The sequence below is a fragment of the Panthera onca genome, chromosome D3, assembly GCF_046562875.1.
Source record: "Panthera onca isolate mPanOnc1 chromosome D3, mPanOnc1 haplotype 2, whole genome shotgun sequence".
In the NCBI taxonomy this organism is placed as follows: Eukaryota; Metazoa; Chordata; class Mammalia; order Carnivora; family Felidae; genus Panthera; species Panthera onca.
The window spans coordinates 24,916,046-24,937,365 of NC_138350.1; the positions used below are offsets into that span (position 1 = coordinate 24,916,046).

Sequence of the window (21,320 nt, forward strand, 5' to 3'; positions counted from 1 at the left end):
TATTGAGCGTGCCACTTAATACATTTGGACGGATGACACCCTGCATGTCACGAATCCCCATCAAGGTGCGGAATGTTAGCATCGCTCCGGGCAGCTCCCTTATGTCCAGCTAATCCTTACTCGCGCGTCCCAGGCAACCATCGTTCTGATTTTTTCCCACCGCAGGTGAGCTGTGCCCGTTCTAGACTGTCAATAGGAGTGAAAGAGTACGTACAGTATCCCTCTCCGCAGGCTTCTGTCGTTCCTGTGACCTCGCTGGGCATCATCCACAGTTTGTTCTCTGTATTGTGGAACAGCATTGTCTGAATGTCCATTGTCTGAATATATCCCTCCACTCCCGCCCTTGCTTTTTTCTGGATACGTGAACCACCTCTAGTTAGGGGTAGTCAAGAATAAGGTTGCTAGGAGCGCTTCTATACGAGTCTTTTTGTGGACATCACTTTTCATTTCTCGTGGATAAATATTTAGGCGGAGATTCGCTAGGTCACGGGCTATGTGTAGGTTGATTTTATGAGAAACTTCCAGGCCTTTTCCCGAAGCGGTTGTTCCATTTTACAGTCCTGCCAACCGTGTGTGAGAATACCCGTTCGTGTACGTCCTTGTCAACCGTGCTGTCAGCCTGTTCGGTTTGAGCCACTCTGCTGGGGGTGTACTGATATCTCATTTTGGTTTGGGTTTCCGTTTCCCTAATGACCAATGCTGTGAAGTCTTTTTCGTGTGCTTAATGGCCACTGGTATGTCTCCCTTCAAGAAGTATCTGCCCAAAGTTTGTTTGCCCATTTTTTATTTTTACTTTTTTAAATTATTTTTCCTTGATGTTTATTTTCTGAAGAGACAGAGAGAGAGCGCACATGTGCACACAAGCAGGGTGGGGCAGAGAGCGAGGGAGACAGAGGATCCCAAGCAGGTTCTGTGCTGACAGCAGAGAGCCCGACGCAGGGCTCGAACTCACAAACCGTGAGATCATGACCTGAGCCGAAGACAGAGGCTTAACTGACTGAGCCACCCAGCCACCCGTTTGTCCATTTTTTAAATTGGGTTTTCTCTCTTTACAGAGTCCTAAGTCCTGTGAGTCTTTTATATATCCTGGATATCAGCTCTTTGTCAGATATATATTTTAAAGATATTTTCTCCCCCTTTGTGATGTGCCTGTCAATTTTTTTAATGATGTCTTTTGATGCGCAGAACATTGTAATTATTTTTCAAAGTTCACTTACTTATTTAATGTCTACACCCAACGTGGGGCTCGGTCTCATAACCCAGAGATCAAGAGTCACACATGCTACAGACTGAGTCAGCCAGGCACCCCCAGAATGTCTCAGTTTTAACTTAATTTTAATTCCTAACATACCAGTTTTATCTTTTGTGGTTAGTGCCTTCTGTATCCTGTGTAAAACCACTACCTATCCTACTGGAGAAGCTGCCTTCCAGTTTTTTTCTTCTGAGCTTTATAGTTTTAGCTTTGATTGTTTTTAAGTTTATTTTGAGAGAGAGAGCGCGCACATGTGCATTCACGAAAGCAGGGGAGGGAGAGAGAGAAGCCCAAGTAAGCTCCACACTGTCAAGGCGGAGCCAAACACGGGGCTCGATTTCATGACATGACCTGAACCAAAATCAAGCACTGGACCCTTAACCAGCTGAGCCAGCCAGGTGCCCCCGCAGTTGTAGCTTTTAAACTTAGGTCTGTAATCCCTCTTGGGTTATTATTGGTGCGTGGTGTGAAATAGAGTCAAAGGTCCTCTTTTTCCATATGGATATCCAGTGGTTCCAGCACCACTCTTGACAAAACTCTCCCGCTTGGCTTCTTTTGGCTCCTTTGTTGACGATCAGGTGACCACGTCAGTGGGGGTCTGTTTCTGGGCTCTGTTCTTTTCCATTGATCGATTGGAAGATCCCGTACGAGTACTGCACCGTCTGGAAATCAGATAGTCCACGTCCTCCAGCCTTATTCTTTTCCAGGGCAGCTTTAGCTATTTTATATTTTGGGTTTCAGTATGTCAGTTTCTGCCGGTGGGATTGTTAGAGTTGCATTCGATAGGTTAATGGATCAATGACGGAAGAAATAAGCACTGTATGCCAGACCGTGGTAAACCCTTGGGTTGCATCAGTGAACAAAGCAAAGATCCTGGCCTCAGTGGAGCTTACAGTCAGGAATTTGTTTGTCTTATGTCAGGGTTTGTTTGTTTCTTGGTTTCTGGTGATTCCCTTTGGAAAGATCCCTAGAGGTTGAATGACTGGGTCAAAGAATACAGACTCTTCTCAGGCTCTTTCAATATGCAGCCGGATTGCTTTTTGACGGAGCACATGTTTCTCTTCTGCGGAACCGAGCACCGCGGCACTCTGGAAGTCTAGAACTGTGTGATGATTGGTTTGCTTCCTCTCCCGAAGCAGTTGGTCCAGCTCGGGAGACGAGAACGCCATTCACGAAACAGTCGAAGTCTCGTCCAGCGTTTGTAACAGAACCCACATTAAACACCCAGTGTGCGACTAACAGTCCTGATAATATAAGGGGTCAGCAAAGAGGTCTGCATTGGTCAGAGTGACCTGAACAGGCACCGTGAAGGTGCTGGAATCTGCAGTGGGCGCAGAGGGGATGGGTGAGCCTTGGACAGACAGAGGAAAGGAGGACATTCCAGGTTGGACAACTTGAGTAGATACAAACAGCACTTCTTCTCTTGGAGACCAGCGGGGCTGGAGTGGACACGGTAGGCCTGGTGTAGACCCGTCCATTTTCAGCGGGTCAGTACCTTCTAGCCCTGTGGAGCCCTGGATGCCGGGATTCCAGGTTTGGACTCAGAGCAAAGGAAGATGCCTGTCTCCTGGTTTCCCTCTTTCTAGGTGCTGGGCTGTGCTGTGGAGCTCCCTGACGTTAGCTGCAAGCAGTTTCTGGATCAGCTCATTGGTGTCTTTAATTTCTACAATGGGCCCGTCTCTCTGGCTTACCAGGTATGAGGATGGTGGTGAGGAGTCACATGCGGACTTCTGCAGCAGGTCCAGGATCGCCAGTGCACAGCATTGCTCTAGGGTCTCTCGTACTTTTCATAAACACGTCACATCCAGCGGCAACGTCAAGGGCCCCGGGAGTCCCTCCTAGGTGCCTTTGCTCCCCAGTGGTGTAGGTCACATCCACTGCGAACGTCCGTCCCCATGTCCTCCTCCCTGGGACGGCTGGAAGACCAGGTTGCCCCCCACCCCCAGCACGAGCGCTGGGTCTGTGGTGGGTGAGTTATCGGGGTTGGGGGGGGGGGGTCCCGTGTGCCTGGGAAGTTTAAAACAGGCCCTACCTTCTGGCCAGTTTCCTGTGTCAGGAACGATTTTTTTTTTTAAGTTTTTATTTATTTATTTTGAGACAGAGCACATGGGAGAGGGGCAGACAGAGAGGGAGAGAGAATCCCAAGCAGTCTGCGTGCCACGAGCACAGGGCCTGGCGTTGGGCTCGAACCCATGAACCGTGGGATTGTGACCTGAGCCCAAATCAAGAGTTGGATCCTCAACCGGCTGAGGCTTCCAGGCACCCCATGATTTTCGTAGTAGTAGGGATCCTTGCCAAAGGGGGTGTCTCTCCATATCTCGGATGCTGACCTCCAGTGGTTTCTGTTGTAGAACCATTCTCCGGAAGACCTGCACGCTGCTTGGGACACCTTCATTGCTCAGGTCCTAAAGAACACCAGTGACCTGCACAAGATATTCAACTCCCTCTGGAACCTGGACCGAACTAAAGTAACACCCTCCTCCCCCTTACCCATTCTGCCTAAAGGAACAGAGCTTCTGGACATTTTCTTCTTCCCTTTCTGTGACCTCTCTATCCAGAGAAGAGACTAGAACGTGTCATTTCTCGGTGGGGAGGGGGAGGGTTATTAAGACCTGTGCTCTGCTTCCACGCTGCCACTCGCCAGCCGTGTAAACTTGGACAGCCCGGGTCTCCTCTCAGAGCCCCGGTTTCCCAATCTGCAAACTGCTGTCAGGATGCCCGCTCCCAGGACTGTTTTGAAAGTACAGCGAGACCATAGCTAAATTGGCACAAAGTAAATACTCAGTAAAGGGTGGTGTTATTTTGCTAGTGCCCCAGAAGTGTTGGACTCTGGCATCTGAAGGTCCCCACATCTTTTTTGATGTGAGTATGATACAGTTGACTTGTATTCTCACCATCAGAAATGCCCAGTGTGACTTTTAGTTTAGTTTAGTTTGAGAGAGGGAGTGCGTGAGCACACAGGGAAGGGGCAGAGAGAGAGGGGGGGAGAGAGAATCCCAAGCAGGCTCCGCACGGTCAGCACACAGGCGGATGTGGGGCTTGAACCCACAACCCATGGGATCTTGACCTGAGCCGAAGTTGGATGCTCAACCAACTGTGCCTCCCAGGCGTACCGCCCCCCCCCCCCCCCCCCCCGCCCCCAGTGGTACCATTTTACAAACAAGGTGTCTCTGTCTGGGAGGGAGTCCTTGGGAGCGTTTTGTCCCAGAGCCGCTCCATTGGCCACCGGTGTTCAGTGACACATAGGCAGCTTGCGTGGTTGGCCTGACCACCGACGCTGCCTGTTGCTCAGTGGCCTTGATCTTGGTGAACATCATGTCCTCATTGTCAAGGCCAAAGGGAGACGCGAGGCTGTGCCCCCTGAAGAATGGTCCTCCTGCACCCCAATACCTGAGGAGGCGTGTGGGCCGTGTCTCACCACAGGAGTTAAGAGGGTCCCGTCAATGGGCAGGTGGGGTCGTGGCTGTGCCTTCACAGAGCGTGACTCTGGCTGGAATCGGAGACGGGCTTTCCTGGCTCCGGTTGGAGGGATTTTCAGAGTTGGCCACAGAGCTTTGCGGAATGGCTGGCTGGGACCAGGCACTGTCTTGAGGCTTGAAAGAGCAAACTCAGCTCCAGAGCTTGCTCCCTTGGCACTGAACTCTGACCAGTATGGTGCTTGCAGGTTCTAGCTGTCGGCAGGTAATGGGAAGAAGCTTTTAGCTACTGCTGGCGACTCTTGACCGGGTTCAGATCCTCTTCCGGTATTCTTAGGGACTTCTAGGCAACGAACTCCTTGCAAGGAACGTCGAGTTGAGGATTATTTCCCTGAGTGAGAGACCTTGATGCTTTCATTTTATGTGACGGGACAGAGTTATGGGACTTGGTGGGACACGAAGCCAGCTCTGTGGCTTGTGCTTGAGAGGGAGGGGAGAGGAGGGGGTGTGTGGCTTTACCTGGTGCCACGCCATGTGTTTGAGGGGTGGGCTCCCCTCTCCCACTGCCTCCTGGTCTCAGCATCCGTAGTCCTTCTCCTGAGGGAGACCTACCTTGTCCCCACGAGTGGCCGTGTGCCGTATTCGCCGCACCTCCTCACTTCTGCAGAAGCCTCCTCGTTCCAAGAATTGGGCATTTCGTGTTGGCCGGGATTCCGGATGTAGAGAGGTGGAACATAGACCCAAGGCGTGACACGGATTTTACCACGTGGCACATTGTCCTTTTCCCCAGTTTTGGGTTAGGACCTGTCCACGTGTTCTATGAAGCCCCCTGCTCTCTCCACCTTTGCCGATGGTGAGCACGCTGATTTGTGGGTGTGCCTCTTGCCCTGCATAGGTGGAGCCCCTGTTGTTGCTGAAGGCAGCCCTCATTCTGCAGACGTGCCAGCGCTCGCCTCACATTCTGGCCGGCTGTATCCTCTACAAGGGACTGTGAGTAACGCCAGCGTCTCCCCCACACCCCAGCCCCCTGCCGCCGAACCAGACCGGCCCGGCCTCCTCCAGATCACGGGCCGGGAGCCCCATCCCTGGCCCGTTCCAAGAGGGCTGCTTTGGCAAATGTCAGATAGTCGAGATTTGACTTAGGGCACATACCTGTCTTTCGGCCACACTGGGAAATTGGCAATCATGTCCAGAAAAGGGCTAGGAATGTAAAAGGCACGTTTTAGAGAGATCCGCGTGAGTCTCATGATGGGGCGTGCCTTTATAGTCATCAGTCTACAAAGTGCTGACTCGGGGCGCCCCAGCTTGCCAACAGCACTGGAGGTGAAGGGGTGTGGGAGCCTGCTGCAGCCCCCTCCCGCTGCCTGGGGCCCTGCTGCCCTTCTGTGGCCGGTTCTGCACAGCACAGAGCGCCCTCACCTGCTTCTGCTTGGGCTCCTGCCTGCCGCCTGGCTGGGTCCATCTCTTGGCTGGCCTCTGAGATCTCCCCACACCTCTTCATGTGGTTGAGGGCATCAGAGCGAGCCCGAGTGCCTGAGGGTGTGGCCTGAGGCCACTCTCCTCATGGATGGCCGCTGCTTGCGTCCAGAGCTTTCTGATGCCTGGATGAATGTGTGACTGGAGAAGGTCTGGGGGCCTGACAGCCTGGTGGGTTTCCAGTCCTGGCCTCGGACAGGTTGCTTTTCGAATTTTCTCTACTGGGAAAGCACCTTTGTGGAGAATGAAAAGAGAGGGCAGATGTGGACAGACGGAGCACAGGCCCTGCTTTCCGGTGGCCCTTGGCACAGCAGACCCTCATGCTTTCCCCGTTTTCTCATTATGATGGCTCTTTAAAAAAAATTTTTTTTTAATGTTTATTTTTGAGAGAGAGCCAGAGTGTGAGTGGGGGAGAGGCAGAGAGAGAGAGGGAGACACAAATTAGAAGCAGGCTCCAGCATATGACCTGTCAGCACAGAGCCTGATGTGGGGCTTGAACCCACAAACTGCAAGATCATGACTTGAGCTGAAGTCAGATGCTTAACCAACTGAGCCACCCAGGCGCCCCTCTCATTATGATGGTTCCGAACCTGCTTGTGGTGCCCCCAGGCTCACCAGTGGCCTTGCATCAAGAATGGTATTTTCCCCTCATGTTGCATTTCTGGTGTATTTTTAAATCAGACACCTAATGCACGAACGCATTTTTGCTGCTGCTAGCAGTTTGATCTGTATCCTTTGCTTTTCCATGTGGTTCCAGTACAACGTCACATATGTTGCTTCTGTTTATTTTTGCTGCCTCTGTCAACGGACCCATACGGTTCCTCAACGTGTACAGTAGAGATTTATCAGTCCGTGCTGATCCACTTCATTCTTGTAATTGCCGCACGGTTTTTGGTATTACAGCTGTGCCGTGATTCACTTCACTGTGTCTTCTTTTCGATGGACATTTAGGTGTTCATCCATTTTGTGACTATTTTACCATTTTTTCTGTAGCACGTAACTCTTTTTTTTAAAGTTTATTTTTATTTATTTTGAGAGAGATTTAAATTTTTTAATGTTTATTTGTGTGTGTGTGTGTGTGTGTGAGAGAGAGAGAGAGAGAGAGCGTGAGCATGGGAGGGGCAGAGAGAGAGAGGGAGACACAGAATCCGAAGCAGGCTCCAGGCTCTGAGCTGCCATCACAGAGCCCAATGCGGGGCTCGAACCCATGAACCATGAGATCTTGACCTTAGCCGAAGTCAGATACTTAACTGACTGAGCCACCTAGGCACTCCTATTTTGAGAGAGATTTAGAGAGCGAACAGGGGAGGGGCAGAGAGAGAGAGGGAGACAGAATATCAAGTAGTCTGTAGAGTCTGATGTGGGGCTCGAACTCACGAACTGTGAGATCATGACGTGAACCGAAATCAAGAGTCAGATGCTTAACCGACCGAGCCACACAGGTGCCCCTGTAATGAATACTCTTAAGTATGCATCTTGGTACAAGGCAGGTCAAAGCGTTTGGACATTCTGAAGTTAAGTAGGAATGGCCAGAGTGCCCTCCATAAGGGCTTTGTCAGCTGAAACTCCCACTGGCTGCGTCCCCAAGACCCTCGCCAACATGGGGTGTTAAGAATCCTGCAGTGTATTTTGTCTCACGGTGTCCTTGTTTTTGTTCTTGCTCCTGTGACCTAGGATTGTTAGCACCCAGCTCCCACCGTCCCTCACGGCTAAGGTCCTGATCCATCCAGCTGCACCTCGGGACCAGGTATTGTAAAGTCCACCCACCTGGCTGGGATGCTTCGTCCACAGCGTTAGTCTTTCAAGCAGAAAAATAGAATTTTATATGCTGTGATTTCAAGGCATTTAAAAAAATGCATAACCTTGAAGGAAAATATACCCAAGATTAACAGTATTAGCTTGTGGGTGAGGGAATTCTATGTGATTGGGGAGCTGATTTTTGTCTCAAGTACAATTACATAACTTGAAACATAAGTTTTTTAAAAAGCCACTAAAAAAGAAAGAAAGCCACCATTTCTTAGGAGCAAAAGTCATACTGGCCGGAAGAGTTTTCGTTTGTTTTTTTGTTTTTTTGTTTTTTTTGTGGGTTGTTTGGGAACCTTTGGATGAATTGTCTGGAAAGCTCTTTTGAGAAAATTCCCAGTTTCAGAGAAAATTAGGCTTGTCACTTTGACTGTGAATCAGAATAAACGAGAGATCTAGCACAGCATTTGGTTTAGGTCACATCCTTTATCATGAGGGTCCCGGACGTTCCTGTATTTGTTACAGTGGAATGTGTGTGCGTTCCACGCCGGGGCTGCGGCAGGCGTGGGAATACCACGGCAGGTGAGTTCTCCCAAGGTGGAAAAGACACCGGGAATCCTCGCCCTCATTCCCAGAGGAGGGAAATAGATCAGACCGTGAAGCCTGATGTGTGTTTGCGGGGAGCCGTGGCCTGGGGAGGCGCAGGTTCTCGCCTGACCCCGGCCGTGGTGGAGAGCAAGCAGCTTGGGGGAGCTTCTGTGCCGTCTGCTTCGCTGCTGGCATGTGGCCGGGGCAAGCGTTCTGGGCCTGGCTACATTTTACGAGCAGATGGCACCACACAGTGCCGATGATTCGGTCCGGAGGAGAAGGCGGAACCCGGAGCCAACTTCTGTGTGTGTTTATTTTCAGAGAATACCTGCAGGAGGGGGTGCCCTGCAGGAACATGGTAAGTAGCAAGGTGCATTGCTGCCTCTTGAGAACATAGCCTTTTATGCCGCCTGTCCCTACATAAGTCACGGGAGAGGCCCAGCGGTCCCGTGCGTTACTTCCTGTGCTCAGAGATTAGGGAAACAGACTAGAGCTTTAAGAACAAAGTTACCCTGGGCGCCTGGGTGGCTCAGTTGGTCAAACATCCGACGTCGGCTCAGGTCATGACCTCACGGTTCGTGGCTTCGAGCCCCACGTCAGGCTCTGTGCTGACAGCTCGGAGCCTGGAGCCTGTTTTGGATTCTGTGTTTCCCTCTCTCTCTGCCCCTCCCCTGCTTGCACTCTGTTTCTCTGTCTCCCAAAAATAAGTAAATATTAAAAAAGTTTTTTTTGAAACTTAAAAAAAAGAACAAAGTTACCCATCAGAATCCTAGTTGTAAAGCTCCTGAGTCTACGTGTACCTTTCCAATCCCTGTTTTTAGATGCTCACCACCTCATTGTTAGGACTGCCCAAACGAGGTCCAGGGGATCATGCTTACAGGAGACCAAGAGAAACAGCAGTTGCCAGAAAGACCTTCTGCAGGATGTAGGGGCATCCCTGAGCGGGTGATTTTGTTTTAGTTTGAAGCATAAGTTAGGGCAGATCCCTTTTGTCAGTTGGAGGAGATTTTTCCAGTTTTTATTCTGTTTTTGTTTGTTTTTTAAGTGCCAGTGGCTTTTCTTCCCCCAAAAGTCACCTTTATCCACAGCAAGGAAGAAAGCTGCCCACAAGAGCTCCTTCCCCACCGGGCACAGAACTCTAGCTGCGGTTTTGCGTCTTTTGTTCTGGGCTGAGGAGTGTGTCGGGGGCGGCTCTCCCAAGTCGGCGTGTCATTTGGATGGGTCACCCCAAGCGTAGTTACTGTCCCTCCATCTTCCCGGCCCATGGCAGAGCCCTGTCTGTGTTGCTTTGTGATTCTAGGAGCGGCACTCCCCGCAAATGTCCAGATCCTGCCTGTGTTCCTGACCGAAGAGGAAGCCATCAGTCTCCACGAGTTCCCAATGGAGCAGGAAACTAGGTACAAACAAGGCCAGCCTTCCATCTTCCCCACGTTCTGCTATGGAAGGGGCACCTGGGGCGGCTGGCCTCGCGAGATGGGTGTGGGTTTCAGGTCCCGGCTCTGCCGCTTACCAGCTGTGTGACCTTGGGCAAGTCCATTCCCTGGCTGTAAATCGGACCCAGTAATAACCTACTTCATGGGCTCGGAGTCAAAATTGGAAATAGCGTACGTACAACATCTAGCGTAAGGCTCGACTCAGAGTAGACTTCCAGGCGGGGTGGCTCTCATTCAGCAGGGGTCCTGCCGTTGCCGGTACACGGTCTCGTAGCACCGCGTGAAGCCCCGAGGGCCAGACATCGCCTTACTTTTACTCCTGTGGATTGACCACGATGGCCTCTTGGGCTCTGTGGCCTTGGGCACCCACTTGGCACCGAGAGCCCTGCTCTTTAGAGAAGCAATGCTTCAGTCTCCCCCGGGGAAGGGCACCTGTCCTGCCCTCAGTCGGGTGCCCCTCCCTCCCGTCTGTCTGGTTTGCTAGCTCGGCTGCCCCGCCGGCCGGACTCCAGGAGCACTCAGCCCAGCGTTGGAGCACATCTGCCCCCACCGAAAACGCCACTGGCCACGTGGGATCTGCGGCCTGGACGTTGGCAACCACTCCCGAGCATCCGGGTCCTGACGTAGCATGGCCAGATGGCAAGGGGGAGAACAGGCCCTTGCCTGGCCATGATCTGGAGAATGTCAAGCCTGCAAGACAGCACAGCCCAGCCAGGGACAAAGGTCCTGGTCTCCGCGGCTCCCTGGCGAGGGAACCTCGTCTGCCCTGGGCGGAGGAGGAACCGGACTTGTCTGAGATCCACATTCCAGAAGCTCGGGAAACAGGAATGTGCCCGGGTTATTTTGCCCTCCCGAGTACGTGCACCCCAGATCGTGGCAGTCCTTGCTTTGAGGAATGTGCCAGTGACTCTGGCAGCCAGGAACCCAAGCCGCCTGATGCCCTCAGCAGCTTCCTGTCTCTGTCCACTCCTGAGATCCCCCCCCAGAACGGAGCCCTGGAGCGGCACAACGACCCTCCAGGGGACAGCAGCCCAGCCCCGTCTCCCAGGGAAGACCGCCTCCCTGGAAGGTCGAGCAGACCGTGGTCATGGCCTTGCTCAGACTCGAGGCAGGAAGGAACCACGCTTCCCATGGGCAAACGAGGCACAGAGCAGCCTGTTGGGGTTCGTGACAGCCGCTCAACACCCAGTGGCTCTGACTTGGCAGAGTCTCAGGATGATGGTCCCTCTGCAGACAGAAATGACCCGAGGTCAGCCTCCACATCCCGTGAGGGGCTTGTGCCGATGAACCTCTACACCCACGATGTCAACGGGCTGGTGCTGTCCCTGCTGGCCGAGGAGCCGCTGCTGGGCGACGACGCAGCCATCGAGGAAGTGGTGAGTGTGCACAGACCTGTCTGCTGGGAGGGGACGGGCAGGAAGGTGCTCCCCTCAGGGCGGCGCACAGGTGCCGCGTGACCTTGCGCCGAAGTCCCGCTCTACGAGGAGGGGATGAGGGTGGTACCTACGCCCTGGGTTCGGTGGGGACGAGTGCGCCCAGCGCAGAGCACAGTGCCGGGGGCTGGGGTGTCCAACAGGAGTCCGTTCTCTGGCCCTTCCCTGCTTCCTCCAGTTTCCCAGAGCGCAGGGCTGCGATGCTCTGGTTCCCCCTCGGCAGTGTGGGGGGTACTGGCAGGTGGAGACCGGGAGCACAGCCGTTGTCGTGCGTCCCCCCCCCCATCCCCCGGGGCCTCACTTCCCAGCCCCGGCACCTGGGTGTTCTGTGTCGGCTGGAGTCTGTCCTCTGCACGTGCCACAGCCCGGGTGCAGAGTGTTCTGGAGGCCGTAGTCTCCCTGCACCGAACCGCGGTGATCTGTAGCTCCTTCCTAAAGGACCTTGGGCATCTGAAATGCTGACTGGCTCCGGAAGGCTCCCCTTTGAGCATTCCAGCCCCTTCCCTGCTTGTAGCAGTGAACTGACCTGCTCCGAGCTTGGAGCTTAGGCCCACGCTGGAGATCCAGTTGCTATAGTAACAGTCTTGCCTTAGTTGGCAGAAGTTGCTGCAGGGCAGATGGTGTCCTGGGGCTTGCCTTGTTTTTGTTCTTAAATCTATATTATTCTAAGCTGATCTCATTAGCATGCAGGGCTGGCGACCCTCCATAAGTGAGCGGGTCACCTTGGAGCACAGAGCAAGGAGGGAAGGCAGCTTCCTCTGCACAGAGCCCCGAGGCAAGCCGCTGCCCCTCTCCAGCCCTGGCTGGCTTATCTCCCCGCTTCACAGACCCCGCAGTACCCAGGGGCGGCCTGTTCGCTTCCCGCACCCTCCTTCCCCACAGCTCTGAGTGACTTATCCGTCTCCTTCTGACACTGCACGGGGACGCATGGTGGTGGTTCTGTGGGCGTCCTCTCCCCGATGCCGTAGTTTTCATGGCCTCTTCTGCTCCGTGCCAAGCCGTAGACAGGTTGTTTTGAAGGCCCAGCATTCGGGTGCAGTGAAGTGGATATGATACCTTTACTTTTCCCCCACCAAAAAAAAAAAGAAAAAAAGAAAAAGAAAAAATAGCACAGGCTGCTCCTGAGGAAGGAAGTAGATTAAAATGTATTCTGCATTCACTATATGCTGAAGCCTTTACATCTGTTACTTCAGCCAAGCCTGAGAACAGCACTGGGGGTAGGCACTGTAATCCCCGTTCTACCAGGAAGAAAACAGCCTCGCCAGGAGACCCGATGGGAGTGGAGGGTCTGGAATTTTTGTTCGTTCCTCGTCTCGCTGCCCCTGCCTGTCTGTTCCCCCACTGATCTGACCCTGGAGGGGTCTGACTTGGTTTATCACGTGCAGGTCCTCCATATCAGGACAGCGGCCTCTGTGGGCTTTCATGCAAAGGAGAAACAGATGGGTGGGCCCCAGGAAAGAGAGGCAGCTTAATGAAGAAGAAAAACTCGTCTTTTCTAAAAAGGGTCAGGAATAACTAACTTTGATCGGCTTGCCGTTTTGAGAGCAGGTTTTGTTAACCAAGCCCAGAGGTTGCCTGTTTTATAATTGGGAGAGATGTTTTATTGCCTTTTTGTCCTGGGCCTGCATCCAAAACACTTGACCTGATTTCCCTCCAGACCCTCTGCTGCTGTCTAGAAAAGCCAGTCCCCTGAAGAATGGTAAACTACAGTTCAGATGTGGCAGTGAGGACACCCCCTCCCCCGCCCTCTTTGAAAGGGCTCCTTGGTCACGTTACACACCACCAGGTCATCCTCGTGTCATTTGCCCACTCGTCTTTCAGCAGATGATCTGCCACCTCTTCGTGTTTGCCTCGGCCAGGGGTGGGGAGCAGGTGGAAAGGGGTGTGGGGGGAGCCGCTAAGAGAGGTGGGGAATGGTTCAGAGAAAACGGAGTACGCTCACACCAGGGGGCAGCATAGAGCCACCAATAGTTTCCTTCTCAAAACCCAAGATAATCTCACCGACCTTCAAGTACAGTGATCAGATCAGTTATTCATCGCGACAGTAGGACTTTGAGCTGTCTGTGCACAGTAGATGAGGCTTGAGGTTAGTGCCACGGTGTTAGCACAAAATACCTCATGAAAATGCACCCGTCCCCCGTGAAACTAGTGCTTTGGGTGAGTGCATGTTAGTGCATCATTTCTTCGGCACTTTTTGGCACACGCTGACATTCAGGCCCCTTGCTTTACTGTGGATTGGAAGCTGGAGGGTCCAGGAATCAGCCCAGCTTTGTATATCCTGGGGCCGTCATGGGGATCACGTGTGTGTCAGCATATATCAGGGCTTGGCGAACTTGGAACGTAAAGCAAGACCTAGCACATATTTTCAGCTTTGTACAATTATTCGGCTTTGCTCCTGTAAGACAATGACAATCACAGACAATATGTAAATAAACGTAGTGGCTGTGTTCCAATAATACATTGCTCATGGATACGGAAATTGGAACTTCGTATGATTTTCATATGTCACAATATTATTCTTTTGATTTTTTTTTTTTTCCTAGCCATCTAAATTTGTAAAAACCATGCTTAGCTCTCAGGCTCTATGAAAACAGGAAATTGGCTGGATTTGGCACCTGGGCCATGGTTTGCTGACCCCTCATATAGATGACAGCATTGGTTCCCAGTAAAAACTCGTCTGCATATCATTTGACACAACATCGTGTGAATGTGTGTTTTTGCTTAAGTGATTTTACCTTGACTACAAGTTGGGCAGAAAATTCCAGAAGCAGAGTTCAGTACCCACAGGAAAAACTCGGGTTTTAGCACACCTCACTTTCTGTCCCCGTTATCCCCTCCTTTGGGCACCAGCTCAGGATGGAAGGGATGACGGTTACGAGGTTCCTGAGGTCCAGAAACTTCCAGCGAGTCTGTGGTCTGATTTCCTGGTGATGGGTTGTGCGGGCGTGTGCGCCCATCTATTCAGATAGGCTCGTTAGCATCGGTGAAGGGCTGTGTCTGTTATGCTATAGCGATGATCGGACCAGGAGATCCCTGAGTCTGGGTCCTTTGACTTTTTTACCACGCACCTCAGTTTAAACGCAATAGCCCGTAAGTGGGATGTGCTTGCATTGGATGTGCCCCTTTATCTGCTCACTGTGTTGATGTTTATCGCGTACCTACTAGGGGCCTGGCACTGTGCTAGGCGCTGGGGATATAAAGGTTGAACCCTTGTGTGTAGATGTATTGCCTTTGAAAATCACTTCTTTTTTTTTTTTTAATTTTTTTTTTTTTTTACATTCATTTTTGAGAGACCGAGCACAAGTGGGGGAGGGGCAGAGAGAGACGGAGACACGGAATCTGAAGCAGGTTCCAGGCTCCCAGCTATCAGCACAGAGCCCGATGCGGGGCTCGAACTCACAAACCACGAGATCGTGACCTGAGCTGAAGTCAGACGCTCAACCAACTGAGCCACCCAGGCGCCCCGCAAATCACTTCTAAGACACCCAGAGAGAAGAACTAACATGAGCCCAGTACACTTCCAACTCTGTACTTTTCACTTGTGCTTATTTTTCTACACGGCTGTTGAGTAACAGTCCACAGACGAGTGGTGGTTAAAAGTGCCCGTTAAAAAGATCCCTCTTCTTTGACGATAACTTTCGCTTTCTTGACTCTGTAAAAATGCCTTTCCCCTAGGGTAGCACTTTCAGAGCTTACAGTGGACTTTTATGTGTGTTATTTTCACTTACTGCACTCAACAGCCCTGTCGTCGTCCCATTTTGCAGATGGAAAAAAAAAGTGAGACACAGAAAATTCAGTTAACTTGCCCCTGATCATCTGGCCAGGATGAGCCACCTGCTTCCCTGGGGCGGCAGCGGCCTTCTCGTGGCCAAAGCAGCCTCAGGACAGGAGCGGGAGGGGGCCCTGCTTCAGACCGAGTCCCTCAGGCTGTGACCGATGTATTTGGTCAAGTCCAAAGCAGAACTCAAAGACTACCAGACAGCCGTTGGAGAATGACATTTGACGTTGCAAGAGAATAGTTTTAAGGACGGAGAGCATAGTTCATGCTGTATCATTAAGCTATAAAACTCATATCAATCGTTATTTATGGTTTGATCCCATTTTTATTCTATAAAGAAAGAATCCTACGGGGCGCCTGGGTGGCTCAGTTGGTTAAGCATCCGACTTCGGCTCAGGGCATGATCTCACGGTCCTTGAGTTCGAGCCCCACGTCGGGCTCTGTGCTGACAGCTCAGAGCCTGGAGCCTGTTTCAGATTCTGTGTCTCCTTCTGTCTCTGCCCCTCCCCTGTTCATGCTCTGCCTCTCTCTGTCTCAAAAATAAATAAATGTTAAAAAAAAAAACCAAGAAAGAATCCTACAAAATGGTGTAGTTCTGTGTTCTCAGCTGTACCTGCACGTGACTCGTCCTGGGAGGTTGTTTTAAAATACAGGTGGTTGGGCCTCCCCTCCCAGACAGCTTTCCTCAGCCAGATTCCTCCTCTGAACCACAGAGCACAGAAATCCATCTGACCCCTGTTTGGGGGTGTGGTTGGTAAACTATTCTAGACGCCCCAGAGAGAGGCAAACTCACTGCAGACGGTCGGGGGGGGGTGGGGGGGGGAGGGGCTTCTCAGCCCAGGCTCCTGGCGAGAAGCACTGGGGGTGGGACCGGCCACCCGTGCCGTGAAAATGTGTGCCCGGGCGGGAAAGTCACGGTCAGAAGATGTACCGAGATGCCAGCAGCAGCGACGACTGTGTGGTCGGGTTATGGACCATTTTTCTCTGCTTCCTTTTCAGCTTTTCCGTTCACCCCTGTCTTCTGATTTTTCTGCCATTTTAGGAAAACATCAAAACATAAGGGCAAGAGTTAGTACTTCCCTAAAAACCGGTAAAAACGCCGGTCAGAGTCCTTTCTTTTTAAGTTTATTTATTTATTTTGAGAGACAGTGTGTGTGCACACACGTGTACAAGCGGGGGAGGATCAAGAGAGAGGGAGAGAGGGAATCCCAAGCAGGTTCCGCACTCTCCACGTGGCGCCTGACTCAGGGCTTGAACTCCCGAACCATGAGATCACGACCTGAGCCGAAACCGAGCGTCGCGTGCTTAGCCGACTGAGCCGCCCAGGCGCCGCCCCAAGGGTCGTTTTTGCTCAATCGGATGACCGCGGGGATATCCCTAAGTCTCCGCTGCCCGTCCGCAGTACCACAGCAGCCTGGCGTCCCTGAACGGGCTGGAGGTCCACCTGAAGGAGACGCTGCCCAAAGACGCCGTTGCCTTCCCCAGCAGGACGTACAACTTCACGCATTATGACCGCATCCAGAACGTGCTGACCAGTAAGGAGAGGCGTGCGGGGCCGGGGTGTCTCCTCGCGGTGGGGGGTGGGGGTGGGGGGGGGGGGGGTTCATGCTCGGGGCCGGCGCCCCGTTGTTGGTGCTCTGCCCGGAGCTGTGGCCCGCGGTTAAGAGGCTGCTTTCTCGCTTGGAGCCAGCTCCCACTGAGTTTAGAATCCGCTTGGCAAACACTCCCTTACTCATTTGTCTTTTTTTGGTTGTTTCTCCAACATTTGGAGAGAAGCACACACATGTTCAAATATCTGTGATAAGGTCTGCCTCAAAGCGGTGGGATCCATGGGCGGAAACCCGGCGTCGCTCATTCACAGGGACAGCGCGTGCTGCGTCGCATGGTGGCAGCCGTAGGTGGCCGGCACCCTGGGCCCCTGCGCCCATGGCCGCGAGCCACACGCTCTCCCAGCCTACGGTGCCGGGGGTGGGCCGGTCGGCCGGGGGAGTCCCCTGCCACAACCTCTGTGTCCTCTTCCGCAAGCGAACCTGCCACAGGTGGCCACCGCCCAGGACCGCCGCTTTCTCCGGGCCGTCGGCCTCATGCACTCGGACTTTGCCCGGCTGCCTGCGCTGTATGAGATGACCATCAGGTGAGCGTCCCCCAGGGTCCCTCTTGAAGTCCTGCACCCAGAGTGGCCTTCCCAGGGGTCCGGGCCACAGCCTTACGCATCACGAGATGAAGAACACTCCAGTGCTTCTCCTTGGGTCCGCTCCCCTGTCCGCCGTCACCTCCTGTCACGCTTTCCTACGTCCTATATTTTCTGGGGACTTGCCTGGGGCTCGGACCTGTTTAGACGATAAGCTGCAACAGTGAGGAAAGCTGAGGTCCCCACCGCCTTGCGGGGACAGGGGGCCTCTGTCCCTTGCCTGGAGCGATGCCTGAGTGCTATTGCTGCCATCTGACCTGAGTCACGTGCTTACAGCAAAACAGACTGACCCGAATCTGTGAAGTAAAACATTCGTCTCCCCTCACCCGCCACACACCCAAAAGATCCCCACAGATAATCGTTTGGTGTCTCGTACTCCAGGTTTTGTTGTTTGGGGTTTGCTTTTTTGCTTATAAAACATAGACGGTCAGTATTTTCATTATGCTAATAGCTTTTCTTCTAGAAAACAGGATCACACTAACGTGCTGTTTTTATAAGTTTCTTTTTTCATTTTATGACGTATCCTACCCATCGCCACGTCGGTAGGTATAGCTCCATAAATTAGCATTGTAATTTATAGTATTTAACCAACTGAGTTCTCCTTTCTCTCCCTACATGCTTCTCTTATGAAACCGGTAGGAGAACATAAGGCAAGTTAGAGGGCAGAAGGGGAGGGCCCACTGTGTGTCTGTGATTCCACCAAATCCTGGCAACGATTTGGGAAAGTGCGTTTTTTCCTCTTCATTGTATAGATGCGGATACCGAAGCACAAAAAGGATCAGCAACTTGTCCCAGGGTCACATTCTGATTAAGGGGCAGAGCCAGGATTTGAACCCACGTCTCTCTGACTCTGAAGTGCCCATTGTGTCCCCATATTTCCAGTTCAGGGGCGGGCAGGGTGGTCGAGAGGGAGGGGCGCGGGCTCTGGACTCCCACAGATGCACACGGGGGCCTCGGCCGTCATGGTGACGTGGTGCTAATGCCCTGTACCTGGGGGTCAGTATTTCAGGATATTTTCCCATAATAAATGTGCCTCCTCTGGCTTTAAGTCAGAGCTGCCCCAAGCTGGCAACCTAGAGGGACATTTACAGTCACTGGTTTGGGAACCGATTGTGTCAGGGTGTGTTTTGGGGGGGGGGGGGGTTGTTTAGAGAGGGATGGAAATGAGTCAAATGTCAGCTTGGGATGTATTAACCACCTTGTGGCCCTGCGGTATTTTGGAGCCAGGTGGGGTTTTGTGTTGGCATCCGTGGCTTATTTTAATAGTAACAGAAACAGCTGCCACCATTTCTTAACCACTCACCATGTACTAAGCAGTTTCTGTGTGTTTTCCTCATTTAGTCTCAAGAAAAATCTCAGCAATGGGATTCACTGTTGTCATATCCACTTTGCAGATCTGGGACTTAGAGCTGGGACTCAGGAGGAGTAACTTAGCCAGGGGCACCCAGCTAGGAAGCCACAGGGCTGCGATCATGCGTGTGTGAGCCCAGCTCCAGGCCTGTAGCCACCAGGCCGCGGTGCTCCCTCCGGGTGCCTGTGAGGACTCGCCCGTGACTCATCCCGCTGTCCAGCGAGTGCCACAAAACACGTAGGCCAGGTGGACCCTTCTGGCCCCTTGAGGTCCCAGAGGGGGGAGCTGGAGGAAGACGGGATTCTCCTCCTACCTCCCCTGGAAGCAGCGATCCCAGTGAGCTGGGCCCGGGGGTCCCTGACTCCACTCCCTTTTACTAGACTTGGAGAAACTAAGGCCCAGCAGGGAAACAGTCCGAGACAGGCAGGATCAGGGAACCAGGTGGTTGCCTGGCCCTGGAGTCACTTCCTCCCTAGTGGGTCCTCCTTTGCCCGGGCCCCTCACCCCTCCCTCCGCTTCTGTGACGTTTCCTGTCACTTGATTTCGCAGCCCTCTTCTCTGCCCTCACTGCCCCCACTCATCCAGCCGCCTTCCGTGGACATTGTCCGTGCTCGTCATCCTGGCGGCATCGCCCAGCCCTATGCCTCCGGGTGCCCTCACCGCTGCTGCGTAAGGCTGGGCGGGGACTGAGCCAGGCTGCCCAAGCGCACTTGGCGGAGCTGCTCTGCCGTCAGCCAAACGTGCACCCGCCAGCGCAGTCCTGCACTTACCCTAACCTCGGGCTCTGTGGCCGGGGCCGCCACGGACGGCGCCAGCCTCCAGTGAGTCAAAAGGAAAGAAGACGGCTCTTGGCACCGAAGCCTGGAACTCGAGTGTGCAAGTCGAACCCAGAACCGCAGCAGCTGCCCTCCCCCCCCCTCCCCCCCCCCAGCATTTGGTGTCGCTGGGCCCCTGCCGAGCACCTCCTGAGGTCTCTGTGTGGTCAGAGGCCTGCCCAGGCAGCCTGGGACCGTTGTCTTCTTTCTTCCCCCTCAGAAACGCCTCCACGGCCGTGTACGCCTGTTGCAGCCCCGTCCAGGAGACCTATTTCCAGCAGCTGGCGGTGGCGGCGCGGAGCTCCGGCTTCCCGAGCCCACAGGACGGTGCCTTCAGCCTCCCCGGCAAAGCCAAGCAGAAGCTGCTGAAGCACGGGGTGAACTTGCTCTGAACCGGGCCGCGGCAGGAAGTTCATCACCCCAGGAGAGGATGAGCAAGTTGAACAGCACAGAAGTTGCGCCTTCTTGAAAGTCCCTGTGTTCTAGTTTCCTCGGCATATTCCCCTTGTAGGAACATGATGATACGTGCGTGCGTGTCACTCCTTTTGTAGGCTGGGGCTTGAGCGGGTAGTTCTTCGGGGCAGCGGACCTAGAGCACGCGATAAAGGGCTTTGTTACGCTGGCCAGGTTGCGGCCGGGCCGGGTGCTTTTGGCTCCCAACCAAAGAGGGGCAGGGCCAGGTAGTTGACCCGTCACACGTGGTCTTGGGCACCTGCCACTTTTCGCTGCTGTTGCATCTGGACCCTAACTAGTACCATGAGCATTTTCTCTGCAACCCTGTTGTCCTGAGTCCAGGGGGCGGTGTGAGGCAGGGCTGCAGGGGGTGGGATTTGTCAGCCAGCAGACTGAACCCCCACACCTCAGGTAGGTGTTCTTTGGAGTGGCCCCCCTGGGAGGTCTGGACGCGCAACGCAGGGAGGCAGGCAGGGATGCCAGAACCACCTCGTTTGCATGCTTCTAGAACTATATTCAAAACCAGGAGTTCTGTTCTTTGGAACACCCACAGTGGGGGCAAGTCTTGACAAAATGGGTGGGAGCCTGGGGTTCTAAGGCAGCCGTGAGCCCCGGGAACTGGGTGATGGCACACTGGGCCATGCGGCTTTGGTGCGACGTGGGCCATCCAGCTGGCCCCTCTCCAGTGAAGGTCCTCAAACAGGAGTTCTCAAAACGGGGCAGAAGCCAAGATGTGCTTTCCAGCGGTGGCTGCATGAAAGGGAGCAGCGTTCATCCGTGTTCCCGGGCCCATGCTCCAGGCAGAAAGTTTACAATAATGTGATACAGAACACAGGATGAGATCTTTACCAGGGTCTGAACTGTTTACTGGGAGTACCTGAGACTTCCGTTTGGAAACTGCAATGTTAATAGTTTCATGTCGGTGAACAAGTGCCTAATGTTTGTGACCGTGTCTTGTCTTGAAAGGAGTTGCCCAGGGCTAAAAATAAAACAGCCCCAGATGCTATTGAGTTGTGAGTCATGGTGACCTCTCTAGTGAGAAAGTTAAGGTAAAGATATTTTGTGTGTGTGTGTGTGTGTGTGTGTGTGTGTGTGTGTGTGTGCACGCACATGCACCCATTTGGCACGGATGCGGTTTGCCATGCCTGAACCGACGCAGGCAGGTGAGTGCAGGCGCACTTCAGAATGGTCTGTCCGTGAGGGTGACCGGCCGCAGCTGCTGTGTCAGCGTCAGCGTGGCTGGCCCCGCACACCAGGCCCAGCCACCCTTCCTTCCGCCTCTCCCTGGAGTCCCTGCTGCCACTGGCCGGCCTACAAGGGTCCTGTTCCCAGATGGAGGAGGACCATTCCCCAAGCTAGGGCAGACATGTACTGTCCTACTGCTCCGCTAA

The 21,320-nt window shown here is 53.3% G+C and overlaps 1 protein-coding gene across 3 annotated transcripts in view; it reads left to right on the forward strand.

Annotated features, from left to right (window-relative positions):
* HPS4 (HPS4 biogenesis of lysosomal organelles complex 3 subunit 2) overlaps window positions 1–20,939 on the forward strand; it is a 27,622-nt gene extending 6,683 nt beyond the window's left edge. For 2 of the 3 annotated variants that reach the window (XM_078435584.2, XM_078435585.2), the window contains exons 5-14: window positions 2,839–2,946; window positions 3,604–3,720; window positions 5,564–5,658; window positions 7,819–7,891; window positions 8,797–8,833; window positions 9,776–9,872; window positions 10,393–11,284; window positions 16,522–16,654; window positions 17,145–17,253; window positions 19,697–20,939. In XM_078435584.2, the coding sequence (XP_078291710.1) occupies window positions 2,839–2,946; window positions 3,604–3,720; window positions 5,564–5,658; window positions 7,819–7,891; window positions 8,797–8,833; window positions 9,776–9,872; window positions 10,393–11,284; window positions 16,522–16,654; window positions 17,145–17,253; window positions 19,697–19,868 (1,833 nt within the window). In that variant the 3' untranslated portion in view covers window positions 19,869–20,939. Of the gene's footprint in view, window positions 1–2,838; window positions 2,947–3,603; window positions 3,721–5,563; window positions 5,659–7,818; window positions 7,892–8,796; window positions 8,834–9,775; window positions 9,873–10,392; window positions 11,285–16,521; window positions 16,655–17,144; window positions 17,254–17,949 lie in introns of all 3 variants that reach the window. The other variant, XM_078435586.2, reaches the window with a different exon arrangement.
* The last annotated feature ends 381 nt before the right edge of the window (window positions 20,940–21,320 follow it).